The sequence below is a fragment of the Xiphophorus couchianus genome, chromosome 21 (assembly GCF_001444195.1).
Source record: "Xiphophorus couchianus chromosome 21, X_couchianus-1.0, whole genome shotgun sequence".
Taxonomy (NCBI): domain Eukaryota; kingdom Metazoa; phylum Chordata; class Actinopteri; order Cyprinodontiformes; family Poeciliidae; genus Xiphophorus; species Xiphophorus couchianus.
The window spans coordinates 15,653,452-15,669,290 of record NC_040248.1 but is presented as its reverse complement, the minus strand read 5'-3'; the positions used below and the strand labels follow the sequence as shown (position 1 = coordinate 15,669,290).

Genomic DNA, 15,839 nt, shown 5'->3' with positions numbered 1-15,839 from the left:
CAACGATAAACAAACCACAAGCTTAGAACAACCTCTCGCCTCATTCCTATCTAACTTATAAAAATTTTGTATTACAGCTGTTAAGTCACAACTTTTGAGTACTGTACTCACCTCTGTGTAATACTAAGATAAATATTGGATATTTACTTTAGTGCTTATTGCCAAACTAGCTACAACAGGTTGCATGTGTGCATGTTACCTTGTGTACTTATTCTGCCAGTAACGAGAACATTGTTATTCACATAAAGAGTTCCTTTGCAAATCCATTGAAACATTGATTGCATGTGTTCATGGATTTCAGGCCTCAAAATTCGTTCATGGTGTGCATACACACTTCATGTTCACTACAATGTGAACTATTTCATAGTTTGAGATCCGAGGCAGCTTGTACACATCGTCTTACATGTTCATTCTCCGTCTCATGCAGATCTATCCCAACAGCAGTGATTTACTGTATCTTTTACTTGCACATTGGTCAAGAATATCCATATACTTTCTATCTGTTGGTCTCGAAGCCATAGTTTCGAGACCACTTGCACTTGCACAAAGCTGCAAGTGCAGCACTTGCCTACCAAGATGGCGTGGATCACTTCCGGTTCAGATTTGTGGGAACTTTCTGTAGAGATGTAAGAAATTCAATAGTGTCATTAGTTTTGAGCAGTACTGTGAAATTTACAGAACGTTAAAAGATGTGACATATGCTTAAACTATCTCTATGATGTTCGATAGAATGTAACTGAAGCATCCTTTTTAAAGCATTCTGCTGTCCCAGACTCTGCACCATGTGTTTCCAATTTCCACGCTTTATGCTTGCCACATTCCCAACCGTCACCTCTCCTAACTGTTACCAAGCAATGTTGTCGCTATGGGTTACCGACAGGTGTGACCGCCGCCAAACAGCAGAAGGCAAAGACAAATAAATATGCACCTCTAATCTCTGTTAGATGAAATAGAATAAAAAATGCACGTTTTGGCATTTCTTTTAGCTTTTTGCTAGGTCTTTTCCTAAATAACGTATTAACCCTGCCACAAACATAAAGAGGATAAGTAGGTATGCCTAGATGAGCAAACTCTTATGTATGTTATAGTTCAAAAATGGACATGTTCCTTAATTTAGGTGTTTTATGTCATAAAAGTACATTAAATCTGTCCTGCAGTGTATAGAAAACACCCAACAGGTTCTACACTGTCATTTATGTCTTTAAGAAAAAAAACAACAGGTTAAAATAGAAGCTTTTTAAATCAAATTTAAGGTAGAAAAAAGCATTTAGTGGCAGCTATTACTTGTATCACTTGATTAAATAATCATCAGGAAGTTTGACCAGATATATAAAAGCAAATATATCAGAGTAACTGCATAAAAATAGAGCCATTTCAGATACTGCAAGTGTCATTTTGAATGTCAAATCTTGAAATTCAGAACAGTTAGTTAACAGTTAGCAATTAGTGAATGACTGAAGCAAAGTTACTTCTCTAAAATTAATCTGGCTGTACATCTTGGCATAGAGAGTTACATCTAAAAGAACAGCGTTTGGAAAAAATATCCAGTGCCAAATAAGTGTAAAAATCGCATCCATTGGGAGTTCATCATCTTATTGGTTGTGATTTTAATATTTTTGGTCACAGTAAAAAGAGACACTTAATTTCCACAAATCACACAATTTATTAGTAATACTGCAAACAGATTCCATAATTTCATCATCTTAATAGTCACATTTTTAAAAAGCAGTGTTCATGAAAGCTTCACAAAACAATACCAGCTGATCAGTAATCTGTCCAAGCAGCACTGGCATGCAGGTGTAAAGCAGGAAGCAAGAAGCATTAAAAGTATTTCAGCTATTTGGAATGACCTAAAATGCTCAACTGAGTGGGCAGCAGCATTTATAGATTGAGTTAAAAGTATTATTTGACAGTACCACTATATGCAGAATAATAACCTGTTTAACTTCTGACAGTTGATGTGAAAGTGGCAACAGTGAGAAAATAGCCTCATGCTAATCTGACTTTTTAGTTTGGTGGTAAATTACTGTATTTTAACTGGGAAGATCAAGAGTTAACCATACTCAGCAGTTTCAAGCACAGCATTTTTATTAGTTTCTAATCTGCATGAACATGTCTTCAGTTCCTAATGTAAACAGTTCTTCCTTGTGATCCAGGTCAACATTAGCCATAAGAAAGCAACAGCTTGTGGCAGTGGTTGCACTAAGAACTGGTGATAATCAACGACTATCTTAGATGTGAGGCCATTGGTCAGCAGCCTGTTAGGTGATACAAGGGGACAATGCCCTAGCAATGTACAATAGAAAAGCTTTAAAAGGAAGAAAAAGAAGTCAGAAGTGTTGCAAAAACCCAGTCAAAGCCCACATGAGCTCTATAAATCCTCTTGAAACTTCATCTCCTGCCCAGATTTGATTTAAGATTGGATTCTGGAGACCGGAGACCACTGCTTTACTTTAATGTGCTTTTTCTTAGGACATGTCTTTGTTTACAGTACATCTTAAGTGTTTGTCGGCTGTAGGACTCACCCATGGCTCATCGTCCTCAAGGTTGTCATCCAAAATTATGTCGAACATGGCCCTATCTAATTATTCCTCAATTCACTAAATTTGCCATGTATTCATACCTGAACAAAACAGCCCCAAACCATAATGTTTTCACCTCATTTGAGGAATTTTGACATAGTAGTTTATGTATCAGAATGTCTATATATTCAAAAATATCAAAATCTATCCAACTGGTGTTGTAGAAGGACACACTGTCACACTACACACACAAGTTATTTTCTGCGTGTCATGATCAATATCTGGTGACAGTCACTGGGAGAATAATACAGAAGTGATATAATGATGATCGAAGTAACTTTGAAAAATCTGACATTTTTATTCATTTACTTTTTTGCCACTTGCAGTCCAACTCAAGAGAGTGGGGAAAAAAAACCCTGAAGCCATGAAAATACCAGTTTCTTCTTTACCATTTTGTGATGCCTTGCAATAGTTAATTTATCCATCTTTCAACAAGTCACCTGGTGATAACAGCTGCCTGTCTTGGTGATTAGCCCTACACCCCTGTTGATTGGACCAAACACATGCTGTTTAGACTCTTTGACTCCCTGTGGTTGATAAAAATCCCTGCAGTGGAGAAGTGATGTAGGAGGATTTAAAAATCAACATAGGAAGAAAGCCTATGTTAAGAATCATAGAGTGCAGGCAACATGTGTTCTACTATGGGCAGAAAGCATTATGTGTCGCACCATAGGGGGAAGGCTTTATGCGCAACGCCAGATTGCCCTCATTGTGCTTCCCACTGGGCTAATAGCATCAGCTGTTTTGTCCTCTCAGAGATTCAGGGCATAATCATAAATTTTTACAGATTGGTTTGCTCAATTCTCTAAATTTGGGAACGTTTGCGACTTTGTGTGTATTTAGCAAAATGTATTCTGTTACACGGATAGCAAATATAGTGAGGCTGCATCTGGTGTTAATTGGTCATGCTTTCTCACTTCTTTTTTAAAAGAGGAAATGTTGCATTTTCCATCTGTCACAGATTCAGCATCACATGGAGTGTCATATCAGCAGAAAATAATAACCTGCCACCCGCCAAATCTCCAACTGGATCTTTAAACACCCTTGTCTATTTTAAGTAAACATCCCATACACCACTTTTTGAAGATTTCGATAATAATTTTGGACACTTATTTAATAACAGGAAAATAACAAAACTGTGAACAAATCATTTTTTTTTCACTTCATTTATTTGTATTTAAATTGCTGACTAATAAACGTGCAATGACAGCAATTACAATTTATTTTGAAATCCAGCTGTTCTTTTGGTCTGCAATCATAGAAAATGCACTACATCAAAATTTAGTATTTTTAACTGTAAATTAGCTGATATTTACCAAATTATGAATTTATCTATTCTAGCTTTAAAATTGCAAACTCACAACACAGAGATCAATTTAATGTGGCACTTTGTGACAAACTAATTATACCCTGAAAGCCTTGCATACAAAATATGCCAAATAAATCCCTTGAATTCAAAGGGACTGTAGATTGTATCATTGTTTTGTTGATTTTTTTTTTTCTCCAGTACTTTGTGTGACCCTGACAGTAGCAGATGCAAAAATATCTACTCCCATACGCATACTGAGTTGTACTGCAATGGCACAGCATAACCTGTAACCTAGTTAAATCTTGGACAAATCTGAATATTTTGCACAATGTCATTCAACCAAAACTCTTAGAAGATCATGAGTACTTATTGTTTACCTTCAACATAGGTTCTATATTCTGGACATCTACAATTATGTGAAGAAATATAATAAATTGAGAAGATATTTGTTGTCAAATCAAAAAAGAAAAAAAAGAAAGAAGCATGCCAAATCAGGAAAGTATTTAAAAGCAGGAAGAGATTCTGATTTTTATTTTACTAAATCAAAACTCATTTTCATTCCTTCATCAGTGTAATTAAGTGTTAGTTTTACCAAGGCAAAGCCATTAGCTGTGTCATGTTATGTTTAATTAGCCCACATTGGGTTGTTAATCTGATTGGCGAGAGTGGCAGATACTGAAGGCTAATTACACACATACTATATACATACACTCCTGCACGCCCACCCCCACAAGCAAACACACACACAATTCTATAGATAGCTCTGTGGACTCTGTTTACTAAAAGGGATATGCACACTTTTTACCATTGCCTTCATCTCAAATCTGACACTACTCCATGTTTGTTTACATTTCAGAAAGAAGGAAGTTGTGCTCATGGTCTTATTCAGAGGTTTTTGTGTTTTCTGCAGTGGTTCTTGGGGCAGTGCCATCACAAGCGAGGCTTTAAACAAGTTGCTCAAAGGGTTTGGTTTGTTTATCACAGTGAAGTGTGGAAGCAAATGTCACACTACCTAAAAATGTAACAAATGTTGCAGTTTTGGTCCCCAGTCGTACAGAGTACTGATCTATATCAAAAACAACTTTACATAAATCTGACTTTGCATTATAGCTGTATCTAATGCCTTGAAATTGGCCTCCGTCTTTTTAAGAACCTCCTATCCTTTCTAATACTTTGTAGACAGCAGCAACTTTGATGGTGCCAGTGTAAGTTTGTGTGTTAAAGCCAATGATTATAGAAAATTTTGGTGCCATTGTAGATAATAAACTTTCTTAGAATTCCATGCAGATTACACAGATGAAAAGTTTAGATAACAACTCTCTTTTGAGGGATTTGAGAAGCTTTAATAACTGTAAACATAGTAAGAATTTATTATAGGTATGTTATTCAGTGTTCTTTCCTTTAAAATAACATCTTGGTAGAGCAATATTTATGTTAAACATCAAAAGGCACTGAATCAGGTGATCAGTCAGGGCAGTAAAATTACTGGCTAAATAAGACTCACTTCAGAGATTATATAATTAATGCATAAGAAAGACACTCATGTTTATAAATACTTTTTTTCATATTCTTTACTCATTGTTTTAATTGAGGTCATTTGTTGGAATACTGTACCTTTGTGTGGAAATATTGCTTTTATTCCTTCAGTTGTATTTTTTAAACAAGAAAATAATATTTCACTTCCACCAATGCTGTTAAATATTCTTTTTGAATTCTTTATTTTTCAGATATAAATGTGTTTGTTTATACAATTTGAGCTTTTGTGATTAACCTTTTATTTTTTTTTGGCTGTGTTCTTTGTACATTTAAGGATGTATTTACATGGAATTTTCTTGCTAGATTTCTAATTTATGTACATTTGTTGGACATAAATTATATTATCTACTATCTTCTGTTTTCACATTTGAAGACTTCCACTTATTGGTGGTTATTTTTAATCGTTCATGACAAAATAATCTTAATGAATTTTAACTGAATCTATGTCTTTAAATCTCAGATCCGTAGGCAGGGAGGCATCCAGCTGTTGGTTGATCTGCTGGATCACAGGATGAGTGAAGTTCACCGGAGCGCCTGTGGAGCATTAAGGAATCTGGTATATGGCAAAGCCAATGATGAGAACAAAGTGACCCTGAAGAACTGTGGGGGGATTCCTGCTTTGGTCCGTCTGCTTAGGAAGACTGGGGATGTGGAAATCAGAGAGCTTGTAACAGGTACAGTGTTTGCAATTAACTTGTTTTTCACCTCCTGGCACTGGTGGTAGGTATGCTCCAGAATGACAGCAGCCTTAGGAGAGGATATAATTGCATGTGTTTGTGTGTGTGTGTGTGTGTGCAAGACTTTTCAGCTTTATATTAACACATTAGTATTTTCATGTGAGTGTATGAAAATAAACTGCATGCAAATGTATGGTAAATACTCTATATTAACTTGATCCTTACTGTACCTGTTAATTTTGACTGCAGTCACAACCTCCCAGTCAGGCAATTGTTGGCACCACAAAATGTTAAACGAATGGGTAATAGTCTGGTGTTCACCTGAACTCCAAACTCTCAAAATCTATATCTTAGATGAAGCAAAACTCAGAAAGACCCCACCTTATGGCACCAAGTGCATTACTGAAATCATGACTTGAAAACCCTCACAGCACCTTTACATGTTCTTTGACTATGCTTCTAAATGTTTGATTCTGTTTTAGTAGAGAAAAAAAGAGATTAGTTTTGTGTAGCATAACTTAAGACAGACATATATGTATCTAGTAAAATCCATGCATCTTTACATAAATGTAATCCCACTACTTGTATATATTTTTTACTTGATAACTCCTTGTCAGTGATTGCTAACTTTTGAAGCTGAATTATTTTTTTGAGGAATTAATTCTATTCATCTTTAACAGAATTAAAATAGTTCAGAAAAGTTTTCCAACAAAAGGTGTTTAGACTCCCATACAGACATTGCATGACCTCAGACAGTTCACTGAGTGTTATTTTCAGATTTCTTTGAGATTTTCTATTTTTATTTTTTTCCTTTCCCTCTTTTTTTTGTTGTAATGTTTATAGTTTCGGAAAGTACTATTAAAGCAGTAGCTACGTTCTTTTTCATGCATAAACAAATGTTCACAATAACCTAAAACCCTGTTTTGCATGTCTAAGTTTTGTACAGTATGTGTCACAGGAGGTATTCTTCTAAAACCTAATAGTTTGTAATCCCATGACAATACATATTGAGGTGATATTTGAGTGAGTGAGTTGCTGTTGCTTGTATCATCACTTCAAAATTTCTTATCACATCCTGCTGGTGAGGCCATAACAAAAGAATAAAGCTAACCTATTATTATTCAACTCCCTGTTATTTACAACATCTTCTCTCTAATTTCTCATTGTCTGTACTTATGTTTTGTATTCTTCTTTTATCACATTTTCCGCTTTTGTCTCCGTTTGTGTGTACTCCATTGTGCTGGTGCTGTGTTTTTGCACTTGTATAACCATTGTTTCCCTCTTTGCATTTTGTGTCACCTGACACCAGGCTAGGCCAAAGATAAGAAAAACATGTGTAGCTCATAGACTAAGACATTTCCGAAGATAAAGAATTAGTGCAGCCATTCAGTAAAAGACAATGTTTCGGATGCCATAAATCCACCCAAGCCGTTCACACACTCATACATAAATTAAGCTAAAAGAAGCCCTTCATCTTCAATTTGACCTTCAACCCCTTTGTATCTGCGATGGGACAAAGCTCATCAAGCACACACATGCATCCTTAGAGGAATCCCTCTGGTCACTTGTTGCGAGAGGAGGATGGACTTTAGAGAGAGCCAGAGTAAATGAAAAATTTACTGTTTTGGCGTAATGCAGCAGGAAACTACAAAATAGAGGAAGTGACTTGTGTTTTAAAAGCTTTTGTGAAAGAAGCGTAAATGCCATTACTTCATTATAGGTGGATGGAAATACAATGATATGGCTTTTAGTTTGGAGGTCATCATTGCTGTCTTAATGTCATCTCTACGCTTTCATGCCTTTGCAAATGTGGTTAACAGCTTTCAAGAAATGAGGTCTGAGCACTTAGATATGTCAGCTAAGAGTAAAGAAAAAATAAACTGACATGGAATGCAGAATCTTTAACAAGGCATAAATTTCGAAATATTTATTTTTCTGATATTGGCCACAGAGCTGTGTACTTAGTGTGTACTTATACAAATCAGGCTGATTCTTATTCTGCGAGGAGAAGTATCACAAGACATCTGGCTGAACTTAAAAACAACAAAGACTTTTTTTGTTTGTTTTCCAATACTCCACTCTCTAAGGGATGCATCAGTCAGGACCAGCTTTGTATAAACCAAAACTGTAAGATTTTGTAAGTCATTCTATGTTTGGGAGTTTGGAGGAGTCAGCAGAGCTAATTTACCCTGAGAAATAAGGGGAGTTTGCAAATGTCTCTCTCTCCCTCTCTGTATAGGCATTGTAACGACATCAAGAACGTTGCAAGGAAGTTGGTGCTTCAGCTGCAATAGAAAACAGACAATTTTGAAATGTTTTTTTTCTTGGTTTTGGATGAGAGTTGCGATGTCTGCGATACTGCCCACGTACTTATTTTTGTCAGTAGATTAATGAAAGGCTATGAGATGACGGAGGAGCTTGCAGATATCCAGCCAATGCACGACACTACAACAGGGAGTGATTTGTTCACAGACACGAATGCATCCATGGAGACACTTGGACTAAAACGGGACAAGCTGGTAGATGCACAAATGGACTGTCCAAATCCGATGGGGAAAAATGTTGGCCTTTTGCAGTGGACTCAAGTAAATGAATGCAGAACAGAAACTAGTATCATTGATCATGAGATGTTGTGCAAGTCATTGATATAATTTAGCCATTTTGTTGATATAAGTAATGTTAGAAAAATTATCCTCCTGTTCATTTACTCATGAGTTTATTTTACAAGTTATGTTTTCATATTATTCTTTTCATATTATTCTTTTTATATTATTACTCTCATATTATTCTTCTTTTTATATTTACTTAACTTCTCTTTCTTTTGTAGTATATTATTAACTTTGTTTAGGATGTTTGCCTGGAAGCTGATAACGTTAAACATTCATGTGTTATTAGTTCCATATGTAACTGATTAGTTGTGGTCAGTCACATGCCCTTGTAAGGGCATGTCCATAGGAGGTACAAGAATGTGAAGACGGTTGGTCAATTCTCTGTGTGAAGAAGCCCAACCTCCTTTTTCTATACAATAAAGAGAAATGCAAAGAAAGATCTAGCAGAATTGATTTCAGACAGTGTTTGACAGCGATTCGTCGCGTCTGTTCTCAATTCTCCTGTTCTGCAGAAAAGAAAATAAAACTAATCTCTGTCTCTGGCTGATTCTTTGCAGGTTATGACAAAATAAACCTATCAAGTAAAACAGTTAATTTCATCAGAGCGACTGTACTGAATCACATACAGTTTGTTTCGATGTTGGAAGAACAAGACAGTGAACATAGTGACAAAAGTTCAAGGAAATCCCTGAGCTCTGTAATGAATAGTGGATGGCAGATCTGGCCTTTACTGCTGATGTGAATGGATTCACTGAACGAGTGTCCTATCACTAGTGATGCAGATAAAAAAATACTGGATGCACATTTAGATAATGATGTTGGTCTTTGAAAAACTGTTAAGCAATTACATAATATATTACAGCATTTCTGGTATGCCCATAAATCTGACTCACAAGCGACATTTGCAAAGAACAGCGTTGAATGACGAAGCTGCTTTTTTGGCCTACTGGGGACTAATTGTTGCTTAAAAAAACGATGTGAGAGCCTACTAAAAAAGACAGTAGTTTTCTATTATTATTCAGATTTCATGTGGCCGCTTTGGAAACATAAGAGCCTTCCCTGCTCTATGTATTAGTGATATGTTAGGGATAGCATCCAGTAGATTTTGCCTCTTGAGGGAAATTCATTGAAATTATGGAGAGACGAATGTCCAAAAATAGCTTGGAGTTGAAGTGCTTCAGCGTGTGTATTTGCATTTTGGTCTAAAACCAGGTTAAATTTAATACAGGGCACATTAGATGATGTTTTTATAAATAGAAATTATCATCTCACTCAACCAGACACACACTATGAAATTCGATCTTCCCTTCTTTTTGGCTCGTCCTGTCTCTGCCCTTATCTGTCCAGTTTGCCCCTGCTGCAGGCAGTGTGATTCTTTGTCACGCATGTTCTGCTGTCTTTTTATTCTGGTACTTAGCATAGAACCTCACATTTTGCATGCTTCTGTGCCAGCACTGCCGTATTTCAAAGACTGTCTTCATTTAACACCATGCCAGTGCTACGATTCACCTCTCAAAACTGCTGCTGTAATTTCATTTCAATTGTGTTTTAATTTCTTACAGATCATTATGGAAAGGATGTGTGCAACGATTTAATTCTATCATTTCTGCGTAATGCCGCTTTGACTATTGAGAAATTTCTTCCCATTCATTGGTGTTTTTATTAAAATATGCTCAATTTCCTTCATAGATGCTCCACAGTTCTCGCATTATGTTGACTATTTCAGTTTTAGGCACATACTTTAGAGGCATTAGACGTTAGATTTAAAGCTGAGGCTGAAATAGTCTTAATAGGTCGAGTCAGAAAAAATACATTTTATAAATTAATATTAAGAAAAGGTCCTTAAGTGGCCAACAGAAAATCATTTGAACTAGTGGAATGTTTGGCTGAAGTACTTAATTGTCTATGTTTAAGTGTGCAATTTGTGTTATTAGGCTAAATTTATGTAGCAGTGTGACTTTTCATGCCAATGTAAATCTATACACAGTCCTTTAAAGTGCTACAGAAATCATCAAAGTGTGTGGATAAAGAGTAAATGAGAACTATAAAGATCAGCTCATGCTTGCTTTTCTGTGTTTTTATTGCAAGAAGGCATTAAAGACATTACATTCTGCTCAATGTCTGACCTTCAGTACTAGTGGTCAGTTAAATGACTTAATGGTAAGCCATTGAGGGGACTCTCAAAGGTTCATTGAGACCATAGCGTTTACTAAAATGACACCAACAGGCATGGTCCTTGTGTAATGGTCTCTTATATAAGCAATTGTTTTTGAGACAAAAGCTTCTCCTTATTACTTGAGTGATGCTGTTGCTTCAGTATTCTTTCTCATTTCTGTATGATTTAAGAACCTTTTTAAGTCTGAGAAAATGGAAAAGGGCATAGCTTTTTTTTTTTCTTTCTTTTTTTACGTCAACCAGAAAAACCTTTCTGTAACAGTTTACCCTTTATTGGCTCCCTGGGTCTCGGTGTGAGATAGATAGCATGGGGCCAAGGCTTCCGGGCCTGTCAGTCAAAGTCTGGTCGATGCAAAGGCTTTCTGTGTCAATAGGAGATGCTATCCCAACTCCTCGTCTCACCTTGATGCGGTGGACCATGGCTGCATTTGCTACTGCTATATATGCTCCTAAATGCTTGCATTGAGTAGCAATCCCCGCTTCCTCAACACACAACTACCACTTTAGAGTAAATTGTATTTCTTTTCAACAGTTGATAGCTCAAATCCCATCACTTCCTTTTACGTCAAACTAAAAATACATTTGTGCTTCCGTAAAACCAAATGTATCCTATGACTTTGCTGCTGTGAATTGTGTTATTTTATTATTGATTTGACCTTTATAAAATTTCAAATAAAATAGCACTTCTTCAGGAATCTGTTAAATGGGAATAAATACTTCATTTTCAAAACACAAGTACACAATGCACGACAGAGCATTTTTTAAGATAGAAGATTAATGAAAAGTTAGGTTATTTATAAGTATAACTTGAATACAATGGAGAACATAAGTATTTGATAAACCACTGATTGTCCTAGTTTCCCCACTGGCCAAGAAGAGAGGTTGTAATTTTTCTCATTGGTATATCAGCAAGAGACAGAATCATCCCAGAAACTCAGTAAATAACATTTTGTTTTTTAAAAACATACTTGTAATTGATTGCATGGAATAAATATTTGACACAATATAAAAAAATAGAACTTAATATTTGGTACAGAAACCTTTGATTGCCATTAAAGAGGTCAGATGTATCTTGACCAGTTTTACACACACTGTGGACAAATTTAGCTTTTCAAGGATATTCAAATTTATTTGAACACACTCGTATTTCTGTCAGTGTAAGCTAAAGATTAAGTCTTCAATTTACTGATTTTAAAAGCTAACACAAAATTTTGCCATAGTCATTTTAAGCTGTTGCAAAAAACCTTCTGTTTTGTAAGAGGAATGAGGTGCCTGGACGCGGGGTTGAGCCATAACCACTACTGTCACATCTCAAAATACAGATGAGGTGATGATAGCCTTGCAAAGGCCAACTTAGACAAGACAGGACTCCCTGGAAGAACATATGTTGTATCTTAATGGGGACACACTGGCTAAACAAATTCTTTAATATTTATTATCAAAACAAGTTGCATGGGACAATGAAGAGGCCAAAGACAGAACAGCTTAAGCAGTTGTGGCACTTAGGTTACACACTGATGCGATTCATCCTTTAGAGTGATATAATATCCTATGTTGACCATGCTTGTGCTACTCAAGAACTCCTTTGGTTTTTGTGATGCCTGCATAGCCAGCTTTATTGGTAATTTGTTATCTTAAAACAAGGTTTGCTCTGTGGCTTTATGACGGAAATGTTTGGTGAAAGAGATTATAATGACAGTAGTGGGAAAAAAACCCCAAACTTAATCCTCCAGGTCTATTATATTATTCAGGAATGACCTGGTAGCAAACATTATGTACTGTTAAAACCTGTTTCCAAAACAATAAACCAACCTACCTGGAAAATTGGATTAAATTTAGGTAAAGTTGTCGGTTTCTGACCACGACAAAATTGTTGACCATTGGTTTCCTTTTTTTCTCCATATTCATAGTTTTTTGTTACATTGATTGCCTAATATGTCATCTGTGGCTTTACTCATCACCAGGTCCTGACCCGATGGCTAAGTAATTCTTACTGAGCTGAAAAGATGAAAGCTGTTTAATAAAACATAGCCACTAGAGGACTAACAGGTCTCACTCTCCCCCTTACAAGTCACACTCTCATTTATTCATGAATTCATGCAATCATCTCCCCTTTTCCCCAAACCACCCAATTCCTAGGAAACTGTCTGTCAAGTATATGAAGACAACTATTCACAGGAGGGGCATTAAGCTGTAAAGACAGAGAGACAGGACAAATGCGCTGGCACAAAGGCTAGAGTATGATGTCATTGAGTTTACCGGTAATTCACAAGATTTTATATCCTGAAGGACACACAGTTTAGCGGAGCATTACAGATTTATGATTCTGGAAAAGGAAAGTGTGTGAGAGAGTTGGTGGGCATATGTCAGCCTCACAATTGTCGAATATCATCTCATGGCAGACACATTGATCTTGAAGGAGAAAGAAACCAAGCTTTCTTCAACAAATTGTATTCGTTTGTTTTGGGTGGAGGGGAGAGATTTCCAAAATAATTCAAACCAGAACTCCTTCTTCTTGCATTTGTGAATCATGTCTTGTACAAGTACATACAAATTTGTTCAGGTCTGTGCAGGTAAAGAAACCCAACCCAAGTCAGGATTCTTTCTCTTGATAATCAAAGCAAAGGCAACACAGTTTTAATGTGATTGCAATCATACCCTAATCAGCACTTGATAAATTGCCCTACACATAAACCATCAGAGAAACAGATGGACAGAAAGAGACACAATATAACTGGGGTTGTTAAGTGTCCTGCTGAATCTGTGTTTATGTTTGCATATTTTTTTGCATTAGATTGAAAAGATTAAGTTTTTGGCAAGCAAAGCGACAAGCAGCAAAGCAACAAGCTTAATAGAAACAGAAAAGACAAATGTTACAGCCGTCATCTCACAGATAAACTCTCTGCACAAGCACTTGATTGCTGTCTAACAACTGACAAGGTCACAGCTTTATCACCCAGTTTCTCTTGTCCTCCCAATGGCTCACACAAAGATATGTTTTTGCCATTTGCTTTCAGTAATCTCCTTTCCTTTCTTCTCATTTTTTTTATCAGAGAATTTCTGTTTTTGTTTTTGCTCATATTTGCCTTATCTTCTCCACTTTTGAATTTTGTCTCCTTTCAAACAACGATGTTACGATGCTTGAAATTCTCCACCTAATTATGAAATAGAAACCAAAACCTAGTTCAGTAATGCAATGTAATTATTTTTATGTTATTCGTTTACAGTCATCAAGTATAAAGATACTGATGACCACAACTACTATTGTTTTTGATTGTCCAAGTTTGGGACATCCGTTTTTGTAAAGTTTATCTAGTTTCTTACCCAGAAAAACTATTGGTTGTTTACTGATTGACAATAAAAAGCAATTCTTAGGTAAACTGTAGATAAACTTTACTCAGCTGGGGTCTGAGTCCTGACTAATTCAAAGCAAGACTTTTGCCACTGAACTCTTGTGTCTTTTTGTTAAAATGTAAACCTTGAGCCAAGTATGAGTGGACTGGAAACTATGTTCACTTACACGGCATCCATCACTCTACTGTCCAGTCCCTGTCAGAGCAAACAGGAAATCACTCACTCTCTTCGGTTAGACAGCCTGATGGCCATAGTAGAATGTAGAGGGTGCTGTGCATGAGAAAGAAAAAAATATATATTTTGTCAGATTCTCAACAGATCTCTCCCTCTTGTTATATAGTGTAATTTGTACATATATTAAAATACTTTAAGCCTTTAAATTTAGTTTGGAAATCTGTTGTTCAGATTTTGCATCTTGAGATATAAAGTGTCATTTTGGTTTTTAGTAATACTTTGAGAAATGGCTGGATTATTTTGGACCTGGTGGTCAAGTTTTGAATCCTGGAGCTTGATCTGGGCCAGCCTTAAAAAGCTACAGGACGTTCCCTCCACACGGGTCTAACACCTGTGAGAAGGGACATTGATGTCAGGTGAAATGGAAGGAAGGTGGCAAGCAAAGCAAAAGAAAAGACTTCTGTGTGCCGATTTCCAATGTCCTAATCTAGACCTTGTATGTGGGATATCATCTCACTGTTGGTTAAAAAAACAATAAAAGGGGTGTGTGAAACTAGCTAGATTTAATTAGACAAATCTCCACACAGAATTTGGACTAATGATTCTAGCTCCCGGATAAAGTTATACTCCTCAGTGGTTGCCCAGGGAGAGAGAAATGCAGTGGGTGTGGGCATACTTACCAGTCCCAGGCTGAACAGTTTGGTGTTAAAGGTTTCTTTGGTGAGTAACAGTGTTTTATCTTTGGGGTTCTGAAATTGCAAGAGGTAAGGTTCTGGTTGTTATCTGTGCTTATGCACTGTAAAACAAATTAGATCTTGGAGGCTTCAGGTGGTGGCCTAGATCTGGGATTTTCATTGAGCTCATAGAGAACTTCAGTGCCCGTGTAGCCAAAACTGGAGCTACGTGGAAGGGTGTATTTAGTAGTAGCAGCCTTCTTGTTTCTTCTACCGGAGGTTTTTAAATATTAGATTTCTATTCAAGGCATGCTATGTCTCAAAAGAAAGGAAAAAAAAAAAGATATTTCCAATAGGTGTACTTAGTAACGAGTCACCTTGGGTCAAATGTCAACAAAGAATTTGCTTATATAGTCAGACCTGCATCAGAGCTGTCAGGTGATCACTACCTGATGGTAAATATCATCGGGTAGTGGGGGAGACCCCACAATAGACTTGGTAAACTCTTGTAGGATCCAGATGTTTGTATCCAGAATCCAGATTGTTGTAGAATGTAGAATCCAGATTGTTCAGAACCTCCAATGCAGATACATGTTTTAGAAACAGTGGCTTGAAGATCTCTGGTTTCTAATGTGATGGCAAGCAGAAGACTTGTTGGTGCACAGTAGTGGGGAGTAAACTGTCATCTGAAGAAATAATCTCTATGGGCCATTTAACAATAACAACAGCTTCAATAAGAACCTTTCAAC

The 15,839-nt window shown here is 36.5% G+C and overlaps 1 protein-coding gene across 6 annotated transcripts in view; it reads left to right on the top strand.

Moving 5' to 3' along the window:
- ctnnd2a (catenin (cadherin-associated protein), delta 2a) overlaps positions 1-15,839 on the top strand; it is a 218,493-nt gene that overhangs the window by 148,852 nt on the left and 53,802 nt on the right. For all 6 annotated transcript variants that reach the window (XM_028005386.1, XM_028005383.1, XM_028005385.1 and 3 more), the window contains exon 14: positions 5,888-6,101. In XM_028005386.1, coding sequence (XP_027861187.1) covers positions 5,888-6,101 — 214 coding nt within the window. The remainder of the gene's footprint in view (positions 1-5,887; positions 6,102-15,839) is intronic.